The sequence below is a fragment of the Lepisosteus platostomus genome, chromosome 4 (assembly GCF_059453375.1).
Source record: "Lepisosteus platostomus isolate fLepPlt1 chromosome 4, fLepPlt1.hap1, whole genome shotgun sequence".
Classification (NCBI taxonomy): Eukaryota; Metazoa; Chordata; class Actinopteri; order Semionotiformes; family Lepisosteidae; genus Lepisosteus; species Lepisosteus platostomus.
In genome coordinates this window covers 20,723,610-20,744,899 of record NC_142614.1, presented here as the reverse complement: position 1 = coordinate 20,744,899, position 21,290 = coordinate 20,723,610, and the positions used below count along the sequence as shown (strand labels likewise).

At 35.0% G+C, this 21,290-nt stretch overlaps 1 protein-coding gene across 2 annotated transcripts in view; it reads right to left on the bottom strand.

The window, feature by feature from the left end:
* The window catches only part of prlra (prolactin receptor a), a 32,744-nt gene extending 11,761 nt beyond the window's left edge, over positions 1-20,983 (bottom strand). The window contains exons 1-3 of one of the 2 annotated variants that reach the window (XM_088628992.1): positions 20,753-20,983; positions 3,796-3,903; positions 2,123-2,255 (exon numbers count right to left, since the gene is read on the bottom strand). In XM_088628992.1, the coding sequence (XP_088485118.1) occupies positions 2,123-2,255; positions 3,796-3,862 (200 nt within the window). In that variant the 5' untranslated portion in view covers positions 3,863-3,903; positions 20,753-20,983. Of the gene's footprint in view, positions 1-2,122; positions 2,268-3,795; positions 3,904-20,752 lie in introns of both variants that reach the window. The other variant, XM_088628991.1, reaches the window with a different exon arrangement.
* Between the last annotated feature and the right edge of the window lie 307 nt (positions 20,984-21,290).

Here is a 21,290-nt window from a genome sequence, read left to right as displayed (position 1 = left end):
TAGTCAATCAAGGATTGAGAGTATATTTAATTAAACATGTTAAATGCAAAATCCATGGGATAACTTATATATTTTGGGTCCTGCAAGGTTCTCCAACATTAGCCTCACATGGACTATGACTTTTATATACATTAATAATTTGAATGTCTTTTATCCTAATGCGTAAATTAATAGCTATAGCTTAATTGTCATAATTTTAAAATAAAACATTTAGTTGCCAAAACAAGATAGTTACAGCGTATGAAACATTTACTTTGCATTCAATATATCTGTTGTGTTATATTTGTGTAAAATAGCATGATTTATCACCATTGCTGTGTGATCCAGTTATTTGTTATGTGCTACCTTAACAGTAACACAGAAGTCACAAAGTACACTGTTCATTTAAGAAAGGCAACACAGCTTAGCGCTGGAGCATTGGATTCAATTCCAGGGGTGATGCCTTTGTGGAGTTTGTATGTTCTCTTTGTGTTTGTGTGGGTTTCCTCTGAGTGCTCCAGTTTCCTACCACAGTCCAAAGACATCCTGGTAGGTTAATTGGCTCCTGAAAATTGTCCCTGTGTGTGCCTTGCACCTGTTGCTTGTTGAGATAGGCTGTGACCCTGTACTGGAATGAGTGGTTAGAAAATGGATAGATGGAAAATGATATATATATAACAAAACATCTTTTAATTGGATCTAGATTTTTGGAATATTTATTCATGGTTTGTACATGGAAGAAGTCTATTGGAAAGGGACCCGGGGCTTATAATGTAAGGCCCATTGCCAAATATAGATACTTGCACTAGCTAGAATTGTTTTTTTACATTCCACGAAGCTGATCAGTCTGTCCGTTTAGGCATATACTGTACACATATTAAGTCCTTGAATATGAAATACTGTTTTGGCCTCCCCATTCCATATATTATAACTGTCACAATACTGTATTTGTGAATGGCACAACTGGTGTAGATATCTGTACACTTTAAGCATGCAAATGACTCACAGAAACATGTTTCTGCTTGGATATAAGGAATGGCTGTCAAACTGGTTTACTTCTCTTTCTCATGTGTGCAAGTGTGTGCTGGGGGAAGGGCAGGGTGTGTTGTCATTTTCAACCTATTCAGCAGGTCTGTATGATAAAGTAAAGTTTTACATACAATATTAGCTTATTACAATGCAGTATGTATCTGTCCTTAAAAACATGCATATGATTATGTGTGTACTCATATATATACTGTATTTATGCACATACTGTATTTATGTAGTGCATTTTGTAGAAAATCTTAAACTTTAGAATACAAACAGATTTAATGTCTTGTCGTCACCTTCAAAGAAGCAAGCTTGTCAGATTTACTGAGCTGAATTATCTCTCCATCCTGCTTTGATTTTATTGTACGAAGTAATTGAACCCAGTAGCCTCATTATTTACATACGTCTGCACCTGGCATTAAATATGTTTGGTTAAACAGTGACCACATGCAAAATCTAAAAAAGAAAAGAAGTGTCACAACCTTTCTAAAGCAAAGCTAAGAGCCCTACTGCATTAGTCTTTACAACACAAATGAGAAAACACTGTACTGACTGTGTTCCTGACTGCAGATGAACAGAGATTTATTCACTTTTAACTGAGTCCCACATGACAAACAGATTAAGACTAAAAAAGACCTGTCATTTTTTTAACTCTCCTGCATATGAACCCAAATTAATTTTAATCGATCTCTCCAGATGGATTCCATGATAGATTTATGAATTTGCAATAAATATGCCTTAACACCTACTGCCTGAAAATAACATCAAATCTGTAAGGCACTGCAGTTTTGAAATCACCCCTATTGTAACTTTATTTAACAGTCTCTAGTAAATAGGGGCAACATGGGAAAGATTCATAGAGCCCTTTAAGAAGACTGACTCTTCTAATTAGCTGGAAAAAAAGTTATTTATTTCCACATTTCATTTGCTTCAACATAACAAAGGGTGTTATCTGGATTTGAATTGTGAATGCAGCCCTGCAGTTTAAGCAAAAAAGCCAACTGTGAGCTTCATATGAGTGTAAAATAGCCATCAGATAAGTAAGCTTATCATGTTTTTCTTTAAGGAAAATTACCAGTAAAACAGAATTACAGATTTTAAACTGACTCACCCCTCTTTTTTGTAATATAGAGAGTAGTTGGTAGGCAACCCTCCAGCAGATCCCGGTTCCCACCAGCAGGTGAAAGTCTCCTTTTCTGGTGATCTGCAACCAAGCAAAACCGGCTTCCCAGGAGGCTCGTGACCTGACACAACAGCAGGGAGAAGGTACAATCGGTTAACATACAACAGCAGTTTTACATCAATTTTCATAGATGTTACATAGTTGAGTGCAAAGGTTATCCAAAGACAACCGGTACTATAGGAGAACACTGGTGTACCAACAATGCATTTATTATATTACACTGTGAAAATATAAGAACTTGAGCTACAATTCTGATGTGTCTATTGTGTTTCAAAATGATTAGCCTCTGAATATTGATTAAAACAGATGATGAAATCAATCAATTTCTTTAGAGCTGGGGTGGGCAATGCAGGAACTGGAGGGCTAGTGTGGCTGTAGATTTTCTAAATAATGCACCAGCACTTGAAGAGCTGGGAGAAGTTGTTAAATTGGTCCCATTAAGCCAATAAAGAGCTGAGCTGAAATGAAAGCCTGCAGACACATGCCCTCCGGGACCAGGACTGCCCACCACTGCTTTAGAGAGTTGGTTATCACAAATTCTGCCACTATGGAAAAGACCAATGATTGATATAATTGTAAAACTGGTGGTAGAGAAATTATCTGTATTAAAGATAAATGTTTAATTAGATTGCAGATTTCTCAAAGGCAATTAGTGTTACAGATAAAGATGACAGGGCTGTGGAAGACAAAATGCAACGTCTTGGGCAGTGAATGGTCCATATATTGGTGCATTCTTATTATTAAAGACTTTAAATCATCTGCAGAGCTCAAAAAGTTCATTTGTCGTACCTGTTCATTTGACATACTGTACAGGATATCGATTTAGCAATCAAAATATTTATGCCTTCTTGTTGCCAGTTAAAATGATTTTACAGGCTGAACTAAGCAATCAAATATCTATAATTTCTTCTCTTACTGAACAAATACTTTGTGTTGAAAAATGCATTAAGTATAATTCTTAGCAAATATCCAGGGGTTGTTTAAGTGGTTTCACCAACAATATATTTAATTTTCCTTGCTATTAGAAGTACAATGATCTGTATCTCTTATTTTATACTTTCAGTTTTATATCATAAAGAAACAAACAACTATTTGCTCTTAAGGAAGTTGGTGACTTTGAGTCAAAACTGTGCTACAGTACATTATGGTACAACATCAAAGAATGTGTCAGCCCTTCAATTGTACTCCCAGTATTTTATATGACTGTGATGTGCAGTTATGTACTACAGGAGTATTTTTTTCCCTATATTTGAATGAAACACCTTAGAGAGGAAAGTACTACTTTATTGCAAACATTATTTCATTCTTATTAATAATGAAGCATATTCATAATTACAAATAAAAAAATATTAATTTTATTTTTAAAATTACATTTTGCAAAATTAAATGCAAGGATCCTCTACAGTATGATAGTAAAGGCTTGCTTGTGCGTTAGTTCATGTGCGCCACTAAGTGTTCATGTTCACAATACTGTACTATTAAAAAAAACATTATAGCTCATTAATACCTGTTTCTCACAATTACAAATTAACAGACAAAAAACCCCACTGTTCTGCATGCACATTAAGTGTATACACTAAGTATTTCTAAGTGATGCTTACCAGTACTCTTCTGAACTACAATGAAGAGCAAACAGAGAATCAAAGTGGATCCTGAAGTTCTGCACATCTTTCCTCTTCTTTTGACGGTTCCCCACAATAAAGATTACACTAAAAAAGTGTGAAAGAAAAAAAAACAATTGACATTTACAAAGAGACTAAAACGATGGTGTTAAACACAAAACTCTAAGCATAGTAAAAATCACTGAATAAATAATTAAATGTAAAACACATAACATTTATTTGTATCAATTCAACTGGAGATTCTGAGCCTTCAGTATTGACATATAAGGAGAATTTACTTCTCTTTACACACTCACACTCAACACTCTTGTATAAACCGACATTACCAGATCACAAATATTCAAAAAGCCTTGGAAACCTTCAGTGTTTGCAATAGAAACAAGGCATATTTTAGACAACAACCTTGGTACATGTATAAACAAAACCTCACTTGAAATGGCTTGTTTGTGGTAAATGGAACAACACTTTATTAGTAGATTATTCACAGCTTTTAAAAATAAAATTCTATTCTGTGCTTCTTTCGTATTCATATTTCTGGCTCTTACAGAACTGCCTTTGACCATGAAAGATGATCCACAAACAGGCCACACTGTGAAACAAAACATCCAGGAGGTTGATCATATATTATGTCCTAGATATGTATAATGTTTCTTTGCAAGTCAAATATTTTCTCCAATGAAATAAAGAGGCTAAATAAATGCTGAAATTCAAGCCTAAATTTCCCCTTTACTTTAGAATAGGATATTTTGGTTTTACTTCAGAAGTCTACATGAACAGGCTCAACAAAATCTACATGATTCAAGTGGTTTCCCCACAGTGGAAGAACTTGATCATAACTCTTTCAGACTGAACCCACAGTGATATATATCACTTTATTTTAGAAACAAAGTGTTCCTGTTCCTGTTTAATGTGACCCATCACAAAAACCTGTGGGCACAGGTTAAAGGCAAAGCCATCATGTGCGGTTGACAATGACTAATGACAGTAAAGAGTAAACAATGACAAATGACATAAAAAAGACCTCATAATGTGTGCACTGCATGTCCATTGAAATCCTTGGAGAGAAAAAAAATCCCAAGAAAACTGCATAGGCTGCAGCTTATCATAGATCCTGATGACAAAGTCTCAGGTGGGCTCTACAAATGTTTCCCTTGGCTGAAAAAAACCATTCGTTTTTATTTTTTTAATATGTTGTGCAAATTATATAAACATTAAACATTAAATAAAACCAATACAACTTAGTTTAAGGTGGTGTAGATAGCCTCATTGCTACGTACAGTATAATTAGTCTAAAATTCAAAACCAATATATCCATTATTACAAACGTAAGGCAAATTAAGATGGATGATAATGACTGACATTTACATAAGAATACATTATAAAGGAAAACAAACATATATGGAATTGTTGTGCCTTAACCCATATTTTGTAAAATCTTTTTTATTAAAATATGACTGAAGGGATAAAGATAAAGCAAGTGTCTACTATGAAAATTAAACATGGCTGTTATTAGCTTTTGCAAATGAATGAGTGTTTGAACAAATATTTAACAGATTTAATATGGAAATTCTCTGTTTGTCCCATCAACAGTAATATCCCAGATTTAATTTCCACCTTTGTCTTACGTCTTTGTGTTGAATCCTTCCAAGCTAACGGGATTTATATATTAAGGTGGAGGCCAAAAATGAGCACAGGTTTCAATTTCTGTGTTTATATCACCACAAGCTTTGATATGTCAGTTTCCAAACATTATTGAGTTTCCTGTGAATCTATATTATCTAGTTCAACACTCTAATGCTATTTAAAAAACAGGTACCTTCAGCTGATAAAAAACATCTGCAAAGTACTTAATTGCACAATCTTTTTATTGTTTTCACTGTAGCCATTCATATCTTGGACCTCACCTTTAACAGACTGCTTATGCCTTAATCTGTAGCAACATTTATCTCTAGTTACAATATCATTAGACCTTTCTCGTGTTTTGTCCGTCTAGTTTTCTATAGTTCCTATAGTTTCTAACTCCAGTGTTTTGTTTTCATGTTTGCTCACAAAGGGTACTGTTTCATGATTTGTTTATCATGAAAATGCAGCCACCAAAAGTTTCAATAACCACAGTAAGCTAGACAATCCACAGCAACAAACAAGGTTTCTGTCAAACTTTTTAAAGATGCCAATCTTTAAGACATGACCGGTCAAACCCTGTAAATATTCTGACAGTGACAGACACTCCTTGTTTTCATCAGACACATCTCAAAGTCTTTCATTAACCAGGCTTACGTCTTTCATTCTGACTTAATACAACATTGTTGGTGAAATCAGTTCAGATAAAATATTAACAAATATGTCCTTTCAGAGGCTTCACACATCAGTTCAGACATCACATGCCAACAGAAATCTGAACAGCCTCTACATTCTCCATGGTTCAATGGTTTACTGACATTTTTTAACCTCCACTGAACTTTAACTGAAACTTAATCTGTGATGTTGTCTAGCATTATAGATGACATTCTACCAAGCCCGAAGTACCTGCATGTTCATTTGCCATACCTACAAACCTGGCAAGTGTGACATGAAACTATTTTGTATGTCAAAAGGATATTTTTTAATTGTTACAAATGAAAAGCATTTTAAATACACGTACACAAAAATATTATTTTACCCAAACAAGCTGTTTTCCAAGAGGAATGATGTATTTCAGGGTGTGTGCTTGTTCTGTGGTTAATACTGTCTTTCACATCCCAGATGTTACATTGTACCAGCATGAAACCATTAATTCCTTAATGTACCTTTCCAGTACACTTTTCCTTTTTATATGGCTTGTACAGTACATTTCAGAGAATATCTGCATTCTCAGATGTCCGATGCATTTCTTCCATGCTGGTACTAAGGTGGTAGCATTACTGTATGTTGAACTGATTGTGAGGGAATCTCAGCAGGGGTGCTCAGTCCATTGCAGGGCACACACAGAAACAAACACGCACACACTCACACCAGGGCCAGTCGCTCTAGAAGCCAATTAACTATTGCTAACTACTGTAAATATGAAAGAAAATGGCATGCAATATAGGTAGTACAAAAATGTGTCTGTATTGCTTCATTCTGCAGTAGGCTCAGCACTTTTTTAACTTGTACAAATAGGAGTCAGAAGAATACACTGGTTATTCACATTCCATAACCAATTACTTTTTTGTGTAAAAAACAGACTATATACAGTATTTGAGATGAAGAACAAACGACACATTAAAATCAAAGAGAAAGTAATATTTCTCTTGTGACTGTAGTCTCAAGTCCCACATCAACAGGACTGAAGTGGAAAGGGTCAGTAACTTCAAATTCCTTGGTGTTCATATCACCGAGGACCTCACATGGACCTCAACACCACTTGTCTGATTAAGAAAGTGCAACAGGGCCTGTACTTCCTTAGACGGTTTGAAGAAGGCTAAGATATGTCCCCAGATCCTCACTAACTTTTACAGATGCACTACAGAAAGCACATTGACAGATTGCATCACAATGTGGTTTGGCAGCTGCAGTTTTGCTGACCGCAAAGCCCTATAGTGGGTTATGAAAACTGCCCAGTCCATCATTAGGGTTGCCCTCCCATCCATACAGGACATTTATGACAGACGGTGCTTGCGGAAAGCTCTAAGGATCATCAAAGACCCCACACACCCCAGCTACAGACTGTTTGACCCTCTACCATCAGGAAAATGGTACTGGAGCATCCGGGCCCGGACTACCAGACTCAGAGACAGTTTTTACCCCCACACTATCAAACTATTAAACTCCCAGCCTCTCTCACCCATGATCTGAACCCTTACAGTGCCTTCTCTCTTTATCATAACTCAAACACATCTCTACCTCACATGTCAAGAAGTTCACTCCCCATAATTTTCTATCCTTTATTTAATTCTGTTGATGTATGATTCCGCACATCTGATGTTGTTTTGCACGTCACCTGTTTCCTGTTGTTGTTTTGCACATTATCTGTTGTTTTGTTGCATATTGCCTGTTGATGCTTTGCACATTGCCTGTTGTCTCTGTCTTTCTTATACAATTGTATTGTTGTTTTTTTGTACTACTTACCATCTGAGAGATAGCTAAATAGCATTTTGTTATACCATATACAGTACCTGTGTATGAGTATAATGACAATAAACTTGCACTTGAATAACACCACAGATGTTCCAGCTGGAATACACTGAACATATGATTACATAACAGATTATGTCATTACAGACACATTCAGAAGGACTGCTTTGTCCAAATCTGTCTTTAGATTACTCACAAGCTGCATTTCCAACGTCCTGAGGTCTGGAATCCTTTATCGCACCTTCACAATCTGAACAGTTTATAATTTAAAGGTCTGCAGTTTAGTCACTTACCTTGGTTTTATATTAATCAGAAATTTTTCTAACAATTTACATATTATTTTTTCTATTGTTAATTTTAATTTACCTTATCTGCAATCATTGTTTTAGCAGTAAGAAATTGGATTCTATGACATGAATAATTGGTACTTTTAATACCCCATAAAACCAGAAACTGAAAAGTAAACTCCAACAAGGGTTACCATTGCTTAAAATACTATTCACAGTATATACATATATTTAATTATTGCCAGATAATTTCAATTCCTGATGTGAAACTTAACTCCCTTCACAGTAAAATACAGGTCTATTTAAGTTAATAAGCATTAATAAGTAAAGGTAATATATTTTAAAAGATAAAATGGAAAATAAAAGATAAGATAAAATAAAATGCTAATTTTTGTTTCTCTGTAGTGCATAGAAGAAGGACTTCAATTAAACCAAATGCAGAAAAAGGAATCTACAGATAAGAAGAATTGTATCCAATTAATTGGAAACCAGTAAAATGATCTAACATTTTAACTCGCTTTTCCATGTACTTGCATTAGCTTTATTAAAAAAATATTCTTTGTGAAATACTCTGGCTTGTTTGACCTCAAGCATTTCTCAGTTGAATGAACACATCATAATGGTGATCAAAACCCAGATTGGAATTAACAATTAATACAGGGGGTGTTATAATAATAGCTAACGAAATAGTTTCCCTCTGCCTAATACATAATAATACCTTTTATGAAGATGTACTGCAGACAACTGATAATGTACATAATCCTGCCTTCCTACAACAAATACTGTTATGTGTTAAGGATTCACATTTTATGATGACAAAAAGTGCAGCATAATTAAGAAAAACTGATAATTTTAATGAATGGCACCTAATCTGAAATTACCTTTCACAGTCTGTTTCACATCATGAGTAAGTAGTGTTTTTGCTTAGGAATATGATTAGTTCTTTTTAAAAAAGCTCTGGCTGTGCTTGTGACATACTGTATATGGTAATGCATCTTAAAATTTAACTGACAATTTAATATTTACCATTGCTGCCATTTACTGATTTTGTATACATTAGTAAAAACCCCAAGCCCCAATGATCACTTTATAAAAAATAAAATTAATTAATATTAAAATCATCTGAAGTTCATAGGGGTGACAAGGAGTTACTGAGCACTTTAGGGTACTTTATAATTCTCAATGTGTAATCCTTTACCTTAAAAACTACATTTTTAAGGCAGTAAGTAGCAGAGACTTTTATGAAATCAGAACCACTCTTTCATGTTATTATTTTGACCTTTTTATGACCAGTCATGGCTGGACAGCATTTTCATTTCATGGTGACTTTTGACCTTAATCAAATAAATATACAAACTCATTAATTGTATTCATCTACTTCTCGATTAAAATGTTTTTATTTAACACAGGAAAACCTTCTGGATTGGTATTTCCAGCTGTGACTAAGTACACACATGCTAGAGTCAAGCAGGCACCTGGACAGACCAAAATCTACAGGTTCTAGCAAACATGTATAGTACTTTCAACAAGGACATTTTCTGGAAATCTAGAATCCATTTCAGGTTTCTGATCATTGCACCTGTTTAGATCACTGAACAGATAGCAGAATTAACAGGGAGGTACACTGGATCAGTCTGTAAGCATCTGACATTGCTCTTGCAATCACAAAAGGTCAGAAACAAATTAAAAACATTTGTTATGATCCACTGTACAGTACCATAAACGACACCAATACCAATAGTACCAATACTACAATAAACTAAATTCCATTTTAATTGATTATCTGTTGGTACAACAATATCAGAACCATAACTCGTGCTTTTCCGTGGTCCTTTGATTTAGACAAGGGTGCTGATCTGATCATTGGCATTAGAGATAAAATGAAGGACTGCAGCTCTCCTGAGTATGACCAGCTGATGTAATGCTGTTCGCCTGAGCTGTTAAGCTGAGAAAGTGCAAGTGACGGTGACATTTTGCATCAACATGACAGTGGGTCAACACCAGCCCTTCACCCACTCACTACTCACTGTCTATTTACGTTGGCCTCTGATACTTAATTCTGTATTAAAACAAAACTAAATGCATATGAAATAATCAGATGTTTGGGATCTTTCATGCAAAGGGACAGACATTGTCTTGAAGTATCATTATTTCAAAAGCACATAGGAACAAAGGAAACCAACACTAACTTCTATTCATTAAACACAGATCATTATCACAAAAGGTTAACCTCCACCTGCAATTTCAGTCTGACAAATGAAAACTGATTCCATTAGGTTTGCATGTTTGTTGGTTTTTGTAGCTTTCTTATCCTGTGAATTATGAACATCTACTGTACCCTGCAGGTATATGAATGTCATTAGAAGAAAATAAATAATTTCACTCTGACATTACAGAGCAGGCTACAAGAAAATTAAAGACCTTAAATCTCAAATTGTGTCCAGTTAACACAAGCACTTAGTTATGCTATCAGTGAAACCGTATTCTTACATCACATAATGCAGAATGTGCTTCTTTCAGAGCACAGCATGGGGTCAGGACCACTTTCATTAAATCATACTAAATGTCCACCTACAGTATGACTGTTTCTGTTTGCACTAAGCACAGGCAATATTAATATTGTGGCATTTCAGTCTGTATCTACAAGATTTGAAAAATGTATTACAAGCACGATTTTGTTTTACCTCAAATATCCTTACATATCTATTTTATAAGTAGTTGAACTCTTTACATCTGGAGTACACAAAAGTCTGTATACCACGAGGAAGTGTGAACATTTGTACACATGCTATGCTCATTGTTCTGTTAATCCAGGGAAAGCCAGACTGTCGTGGATGAATATAATGCACATTTTTGTACCCCATTAATACTTAGAATCAGCTACAAGCATAGATCATGTTGCAGTGGCTAGTATTAAAATACATACAGGTACTGTAGGTGGTACTGTAAGTACTGGTGGTTCACTTTTAAAATTAAACTATTGATGAATATTAAATACATAAAATAATTGTATGTAGTTTTTTGGGACAGCTTTGACTATTAAAATACCACAACCATTTATGCGTTAAAAGTGAAATTAAGGGTAAACTAGTGGAAGTAAACTAATTATGTTTCTTCCACTCACTAACTACTGCTGCCCTCATCAAACAGCTGAGCTACACTAATTAGTGAAAAAATTACTACTCTACAGTATCTGCTGGGACTACACTCTTAGTCTGAGATTATGAAAGCTATAAAAAATGTGCATGCTTTACTTAGTCGTAACACTAAGTAAATGAAAAAAAATATGCGCTTTCAAAAACAGAGGAAACACATCATCCTAAACAACATTTCTATTGTGTTTATTGATTCAAATTGATCAATTGCAGTATTCAAATAACAATTCTAGCAAGAAATCTATAAAGCATTTTTGAGTTTACTAATATAAACATACCCGTGTGCATTACTGGAAGGTGGAATAACACTCTAATCAATGACAGTATTGCTGATAACTCAAGTTTTATAACCACTTCATCCAATTCAGGGTCACTGGGGAGCAGAAGCCTATCCTAGCAAAGCTATGGGTGCAAGGCAGGATACACCCTAGAGGCCAATCCACTGCAGGGCACATACTGTACAGGCACAAACATAAACACACACTCTCACCAAGGCCAGTTTTCCCAGAAGCCTGTAAACCCTTCAGTATTTCTTTGGAATGTGGGAGGAAACCAGAGCACCTGGAGGAAACCCACACAAACAAGGAGAGAACAAACAAACTTTATGCTGATAGCACCCCAGGAACTGAACCCAGGGGCCCGGCGCTAGGAGGCAGCAAAGCTAACTACTGTGCCACCACACCGCCTGCAATTTATATCATTAGCAGAAAATTTGTTCTTAACATTGCTCACTGAAAATAGTAATAATCAGTAAGGGAATGCTATCTCAGTATACAGTAATCTGACATGAAGTCGTTTGATAATTAATGAGCTTTGTAGATCAGGAAGTGTATAGAAAAGCCTTCATTAGATAATTAATAATTAAGTAGCTGGGAGTTGATGCACTGAAGAACATTATCCCTCTGGCTTTCTGGCCCTGGAATATCTCACCTGGAAGGATTTTACAAAAACAAAAAGAAAAGAAACAATAGAAAAACATGGTAGCTGCTGTCTCTTCTATCCAGCTCTGAAACCTAAAGAAAATACGCGTTTTGATTCAGTTTAAAAAACAAAGCAAAACTTTAGAGTTTTGTTTAAACAAATTCTTAATGCTTGTGGAATTCTTGAAAATGACATTTTGCGTACAAAAACAATGTCATATAGTTAACTAACAGGAGTCATCACCTTCTTCCCTTGGCTTGTAACTTTTTATTGCATAACTGATTTGCATTATATTACTTTACTGCATTACAATTTAAAAGGGAAATTGTCACCTTTCCTACAGATGCAGACTTTTCCAGAAAGCCTGTATTTAAGAACATCTTAATCCATCAGGCTCTCCCAGGTTTCCCATCAATCTTAAATTGTTTTAAAAGGCAGAACACTTATAGACACTCTAAGAGACTGCAGAGATCAAATTATCAAAATACTGTGGTCTAAAAATGTTTACTGTCTTTCCTGACCACACAGAAAATCTAAAATTTGGACTCAGTTTGACATTGAGGAAAACAGTTTAAATCAAAGATGGCATTAAAATATCTAGGAAGATTTTATCATTGTAAATCTAATTTCTGAAGGCAGGTTCAGACATCAGAATGAAAAAAGAAAGCAGCCTAGTGGGACACACAAATTAGGCTTTAAGACAATAAAACTGAAAATGAAAACTGGGTGGTAGTTCTAATGTCATCCAATAGTATTTGGACCACATTCTTGCCTTTAAGTATTTGTTTCCCATTAATAAAATTAAGGTTAAATAAAATGAAATAGAAACTAGAAACTGCATATTCTTCAGGATGTAGCAGTTAATTTTGTCAGTATTTTTGAGTAGATTCTTTAATCTATAATTGACTAAAAATGAAACACTTTCAGATATGCAGGTTTTTACAAATTCCTTACAGATATTGATTTTGTATGTTTATAAGGAAATGTAACATACAGTATGTGTGATATTGTTTATTTTCCTTGCAAAACCTATTTGATTCTTATTTACTTGTTGGTGACAGAACCTGTTCTGAAGACCTTGACCTTCATGGCAGGAACTGTGAGAACATAGAGCCACTGTAAAATGACAGAATGCTGTAACATTATCCTTTGGTTACAGACAACTCAGGTTCTGCTTTCACAGGTTGTGACATCATTTAACGCACAAGCAATGAATTATTTAGACAATATGGCTGTATGGTGCTCTTTCTGCTCGATATTTAATGCCTTAGATTGGTTGTGAGGTGTGAAAAGAAACAAAGCACCATATATTCTACAACCACTGTAAACCACTGACTTCAAAGTCTACAGTTTCGTAACTAGCAGCACCACTGAACCTGTTGACCTGCGTACAGTACATAGCCTGCTTATTCTTACAGTACTTCAAGTCAAATTTAATTAACCAGACATCTGTGTACATTTGGCAAAAAAAGCAGTTTAATATACTGACGTTGTTTGACTCCTCCTACCAAAAAAAAAACAAATTCACCTTTTGTCCTTAAAACTATTTATTTTCAATTGCACAATATTCACACATTTGTCCAAATTACAAAACTATCTACCACTAAAATACCTGAGGATAATTTATTAAATGCACATTATTCCATATATTAATTATTGCCATTATAAAATATTTCTAGTTTGTTTATTGTCATTCCTTAACAATACAAAATATAAAAAAAGTATTAAAAAATAGTATTTTTAGTGTCTCAAAAAATGTAGTGACAGGACAATGCTTTATTGGCTAGACTACAGAGACTCACATACTGAAGTCTGAGTACAAGGTGAAATTTATACCAGTTATCAGACTTTTGTGGTGAGTGATATATCTCTACCAGAAATTGACAAGCAGTGTGCACTTATCTCATGGGAGCTAATCTCTGTAATAAGGTAAACACTCAACACAATGTCAATGGTGCTAGATGCTGATATCATTGGAATACAGGAAGCTCAGGTATTTACAATGGTGGTTTTGTTGGGGATCTTCGATTTCAGCATTTATTTTCAATTAAAATAACCATAAGGTAATTAAAAACACTAAAGTTTTTGCTAATTACAAAACAAAGAGAGTTATGTACATGTCCCTCAGTCCTGCAGTTTCACAGTTTAGCCTCAGGTTGATTTATTAGTGTTGTGGCTCTATTTTTGCCTACGGTTAAATAAGGTTATATTTTAAATTATTTCAATATTCTTCTCTGCAGAATAAATCGAGACATACAAAGTCTACAACAATCAAAAGTACAATGTTTAAAATCATCATACTTATTCACTATCAAAATAACATTTTAAAGTCAGGGGGCAGCAAATACTTCTATCTAGTGAAGTAAGATCTAGTGAAGACTCAATAAGTGTTAAATACTGTTAAAAGGTAGATACGTTCATGGAAAATAAAATAAAAAAAACTGTCTAAAGTAAACTTCCAAAACCTAATTCCAACTGCTCTCAAAAGGCTATGTGTTGACTTTGTGTTAAATTGTCCAGATTATTTGGACATTCTGATTCTATAGAAGATAGATCTGTAGTCTTTTGGTTAATCAACAATAACATTTTGGCATTTGATGCAGAATTAATTTCTAAATCACCATACATACCATACATTTTAAAGAATGTAAAGAATGAGACTCGCGTATTATCCTATGCAGTCTACCGTAATACAAGTTCTGAAGAAAACTGTTAAGTGAGAAGTAGTCAAGCAGATTTATTTAGGCAAAAACAGAACTTTAGAAAAAAATTAATTCTCACATAGAATGACAATTTAAGTCCTGGGTAATTCAGAGTCCCATGTACAGGTTTCCACATACTATAAAATTGTAAAATTGCCTAGCTTTTACGCAATCATAACATCTGTTAAAATAACTTTTTTATGTGCAAACATAAACATAACGTATATGAATATCAATAGTAATTGAGAATCTTTAATCATTCAGAGAAACCTTTTCAGCTTCCACTGTGCAAAATGAGATCTCTGCCCTCATGCTGGGCTCTTTTAAAAAAACCTGTTAAACAAGTTACACACTTCAAGGCTGAATTATTTTACAGTAGTCTTTCTCATGGCCTTGTACAGAACATTTAGGTCAATACATAGATTATTGTATTTTCCTTTCTTCAGAAAAAGCACTTTTACAGATTTAAAATGAAAGCACTTAGACCATTTAGAGAAGAGCTCATTTTCAATGACTTTTTGTTGTAGTTTTAAGATACTTATAACTATGATCCATAAACTAAGATTTCATTTTACTGGCTAAATTCCACTCTGGGCTTGAACAGACTGGTCTACCCAGTTTCCCCCTTATTTCAGCTGAAGAAACAATTCTCCCTTCTGTACCTAATCTGCTCTGTAGTGGCTGTTGTGCATCAACCAGATGGATGCTGCACTTCAGTGATAAACATAGAGGGCCACACGTACTTTATACATAAATGATTTCTGATATTTTGGAATAAAAAGGGCTACGTGAGTTCATTTTACAAATGGATCAGTCTCAAAAACCCACACTTCAAGTTAGCTCATAACACAGGTCTCCCGACTCCATTGACCTTGACCTCCAGTTCTGACTCATGAGAGACAGAAAGCCCTCCGGAAATCTAAGAGAGGGAGGTCAACCAGCCTGAGCTGCAAACTACTTGTTGGTTCATGTATAATTTAAAACCAGCTTCAGAATGTAGAAAACTCAAATCAAATGCAGACACTGAGATGAAAGTAATGATTATTAATGGATATGACGATTTTAACACCTTAACCGCACAGACATATACTGTATACTATATTTCACTCCTCGACTCTAAAGTCACTCTTTCTGATTGGCTCCAAAAATGATTCAACAAAGTACCAAAACGACTTACAATTCCACAGGCGTTATTAACTGAATGAGTGGTTATAGAAGCTTGAGTAACTCCACAGTTAAAGCCTGCAGTTGGCTCAAATACAAATACAGTTTATCACCTGAGATTTCCTGAAGGTCATTCAGAATTGTCCTTACATTAGAAAAGCCAAAGAGCAGATGTCAAGAACATACAGCAAGAGTAAACGCTGTTGTGCGAGGACATTATACAGAACTTCCTTAAAGGTGAACAATGAAAAAATAAATAAATCTGATTTCTGTCAAAACAAAATCTCAAACTACAATAATTCACTGTTAACAATTTCATTTAGCCTTTTTTTACTGATCAAATGTGTCATTTTACTATACTAATTTCTTAGATTTTGTAGAAAGGTATTGAATTATATTCATAGCTATTCATACAGAATTACTGTATATTAGTTATGCTATGAAAGCTATGAAAACTTAGGCCTACAATGGCTGTTAAACTAAAACGCATACATATATAAGTACATACAAGTGCATAAGTACAGACAATGTACATACGACTTAAAATATTAATATACGCAACAGTGAAACCATTAAAGATCATTTTAAACCAAAGCATTAATGGAAAGTCTTACCATAACTCGTTAATACAGTGCATTAAAGTGTAAACATATTTTTAGTACCATTATGACAAAAACAGTTATATTATCTTTAATTATATTGTACCTAAAAAGAGCCATCATAAATACTGTAATATCTGGTCCTAACATATCACACTTTCAAGGCTCAGACTAGACCTTACAAGGTCAAAATAATATCACATGAGAAATAAAGTGCCTTTCAGTATCTGCATAGGTACAGTTAAGGCAACTACACAGAAACACTAAACTCCTCCCTTCTATCACAAAATTCCTAATGGATGAAACATTTCCTAATTTGAGCTTGCACTCTTCTGTATCAAAAAAGAATTTGTTATTGTTTTTGTCAAGAAAGAAAGCTCAGACTTAGATTTCTATAATAGTTTGTTTTGTCTGCAGAGTGCTGACACAATGGAATATGTGTGATTATTGTGAGCTACTGTGCACCAATGAAAGCATTCACTTCTGTTGACACCCATACATAGTCCAATAGGTATCGTGTAGCTCTGAGAGCAGCAGACAGGTCAATGTTTTACAACCACTCCATGATTTAAAGGTAAGGTATCTTTAGTATAGTACAACCCATGTCAGAGCTGTATGCCTGTTTCATTCTGTACCGAAACCCCACGAACATCACAGTATATAAATATTTTTTAGACTTGTCTTTTCACAAAATTGTCGCAGGCATCATGCTGGACCAGGGGACAGGAATGCTACCTCACAGCACTGGGGCCCTGGGTTCAATTCTAGACCCTGGGAATCTGTGTAGTTTGTATGTTCTCCTCATGTTTGCGTGGGCTTCCTCCGGGTGCTCTGGCTTCCTCTCACAGTCCAAAGACATAAATTGTCTTCTGAGAAGCCTGGGCCAGGTGTGACTGTGAGTCTATGCTTGTGTCTGCATTTGCCCTGCAAAGCACTGGTGTTCTGTCCAGGGTGTATTCTGCCCTGCACCCATTGCCCATTGCTTGCCTGGGATAGTCTCTGGCTCCCCTGGAGCCCAAGTTGTAGATTCCAGACTGTGTTATTTAATGGAACTATGAAAACAGTAAATGGAACAAATACACTTCACGTAACAAAACACTGACTGATGGCTGAAATTACAGTATTCCATTAACTAATGACTTACTACAGGGAGGCCATCACATTATATCATAGTAGCTTTACTTATTTTCTCTTTAAGAGCACAAATACTCTTTTTGGGGACAATGGAAACGAAGCCTTGTACATCTGTTTTAGGCAACCCTTTCTTCGTAATGTATGATAATAAAGACAGGAATAAATATTCTATTTATTTACTACACATGCATACATAGTGTTTCATAAGTCAAATGTGTGAATTCAGTCTTTTTTTAATAACACTGAATTCTATAACGCATCTTTTTAAACAAATGGGATACTGCTCAGCATTATGAAAATGCCAAAATAAAGGAATTAAGTGAAGAGGAAAAAACAAGTTTCTTTCCTAGGGGATCTCCCAGGTTACAAGGGCAAAGCTGGTTATGTGCTCTAGATGCACAGCCCAGACTGCTGTAAAAAGGTTTAAAGAGTACAAATCCCATACATTAGAAATAAACAATGCCTCCCTAGTGAGAGGGCACACACGTATACAGTGGATTAACTGCATGTTGTTGGTACCACTGAAACATATTCTTTAGGAAGTCAGTATGGAGTTTGCATGGAGTTGCAGAAAGTGGGCTAAAGTCTACTAACAGGGGAGGTCTCCCTGTTTAAAAATAAACAACAAAAATGAAGCATAAATAACCTATACATCTTCTCACCACTTGAGAATGAATTACTCTCAGCTGTTTCATTCACCATTTATTTCATTCATGATAAATGTTCAGAAGAAGAAATAACAAGATATTGTTATCTGGAGAGAAGCAACAATGACAAGAGACTGGAAGCAGAGACAGTGTACAACACAGGAAAAACATACCCGTAAAACAGGGAAGATGGCTCAACAAATGAAATCAGCCAAATGAAAAACATTCAGCCAGTACCAAAAATACCTATCAAATAATTGTTAACGTCAACTAGCACCAAAAATATCTATTAAATCATTCACATTTTCTACATAATTTATCTGTAAAAAAGTTGACAGATGCAGATAAACGGTCAATAACAGAACTACTACTGTATATACATGCAGCCCTTCCAATTCTCTCCACTACAAGACTGATACAATCAGCAGTGTAACTGCTAAACCGATTCTGCTAATTATTCATTAAATAATTACAGAACTATATCTTCTAATATGCAGCAACAGAGTAGATTTAATGTGCAGACTAGCCAGGGTGTGTTGCATTGTACTGTATAACTCTTGCACATCATTTCCTGCAAATACTGTATAAATGTAAGTAATTTCATGACATACATCCACCTGTTTAATTCTGTAATAGTTCTAGGCCAGTACAATGACATACATCACTCACTGAGAGAAACGAGGCTTGCCTTTTAAAGTAAATTTATAAGTGAGCAGAAAAAAATGTACACTTTGGTGTTGAATATTTCAAGAAATTCCTCCTCAAATTAATGTTACAAGGACATCACATCAGGTATCATATACTGTACATGTCTCTACTTAGCAGAAACACTTTTTAAATATAAAGTGCTGGAAGACTTAGCCACGCTTTAAACTTCGTATTATTTTTTCTGACAGTATACAAGCACACTTCAAAAACTTCAAATCAATTCAACTGCAAAATATTTCCTTCACATTATAGGCAGCCTTGCCAAAAACAGCCACATGTAATGCTAATAAACTTCATTTTAGACTGTTATGAATATCACATTCTGAGGCTGAGAAAATTAAGAGCAATGGGATATTAATGAAAACACTGTAATTATTATTAAGCCTGGTGGCATAGCTATGATAAAGTACCTGATAAATTGCACATCATTACTGCATAATATGTACAGTTTTATAAGGTTAATATGTAGCTGCATACAAGGAAGGAACGCCACATTTACTCAAGGATAAATACATTAAAACTTTCAGGAAAGCAGAAGTGGTGAAAGTTTATTATAGGTTTCCAAGAAATTTATTACACTCTTCAATGAAATGTACATTCATGTGTGATGTATAAAGACACAGCACTACTCAAAGAAAGGAGGACTGACATTTTTTAGTATTTTAAAACTGAATCCTTTCGATAATATAATTCTGATGGTGGATATAATAATAATACACAACAGATCAAATGAGGAGTGATTTTATTTGTAGTTTTCTGCGAAATTCCTCATCAGAGAGCCTTTTTTAGAACTAGACTAAACCAAAATAGGGCAGGCCTCTCCGTTTTTTTCTGCATGATGAATGAATATTAATCATAAATAAATAATAACAAAAAGCAACAACAACAAAACCTACATCATCTGCAAACAACAAAATAAAAGAGGTGAGTACCATATAAGGTGTAACTAGTTAAAACACTTCCTGCTTTGGAAGACAGGTACTGTAAGTTAATGTGAAGGTCATAACGTTCAAATGTCGCTCCTTAAAAACAGATACCTACACTATTAAGCCCTTAGGAGATTAAAACTGTCAGTTTGATGAACTACTGGTAGATCTACTACTTGTCTTGGAAACAATCGTATTAAAGCATAAACATACCATTTTTAGTTTCCATAAAACACATTTTAGTAATGGATGTATGGTAACATCATGACAACATAAACTATTTAAGTGAACTACCTTAAAAATGTTCAGCACTGTGTAATTGTGTTTACTTTTCCCATATAGTACTCAACCACAGCTTGAATGCGCGCAAAATCATCTCCATCTCCAGCAGTCGTGAAGACAACTAGGAAGATAATAAGCTTGGCTAAAGCTACGTTTATGCTGGCATAAGTAAACACAAAACCTCAGAAGTAAATATAATTTTCAAACATCCGCTTAGAATATCTACACACTGCTGGTGACACTAGTAATTGCCGGAGAAGTTTCCATTCATATGGCAAACAAAATCAAATAAAAACAAGCACCCTACAGACACACTCACCTGTCTTTCACACGGGGCATCAATAAAATCCCGGTAAGTGTTTAAATGACCTCCCCTACCATACTTGCCTGAATCACACAAAAAGGCAAGGTATTAGAAGGCTATCTATAGCTTGGTAATTCCAATGGAAACTGGACTGTCTCGCTGCTTTACTCGATCTCAAGTCACACACTGAGCGACTCCCATGTCAGGTCCCAGCCCCCGCGCAGCTTCTGGTGCGGGAGGAGTCGGTGAAGCCACAAACCCACAGTGAACCACTCCTCTTTCATCACTCCACCCTCCGGCTTTTAGAAAGCTTTTCAAATCCAGGGCAGCAAGCTGCAGTATGCCGTTGCTAAGACTGTATCATAAATATATATATATATTCTTTATGCGCTTTCTTTGGAGTGCAGACTGTCGTCGCAGAGAGCTTTTTTCTTTCTTGTTTAGGTTATCTCCGGCTTAGTACTAAATCACGCAAGGCTTCGGTGAATTAAGCAATCTTTATGAATTATAAAAAGAGGAATATTGTACAGTATGTGTACGAAGGTTTCAAATT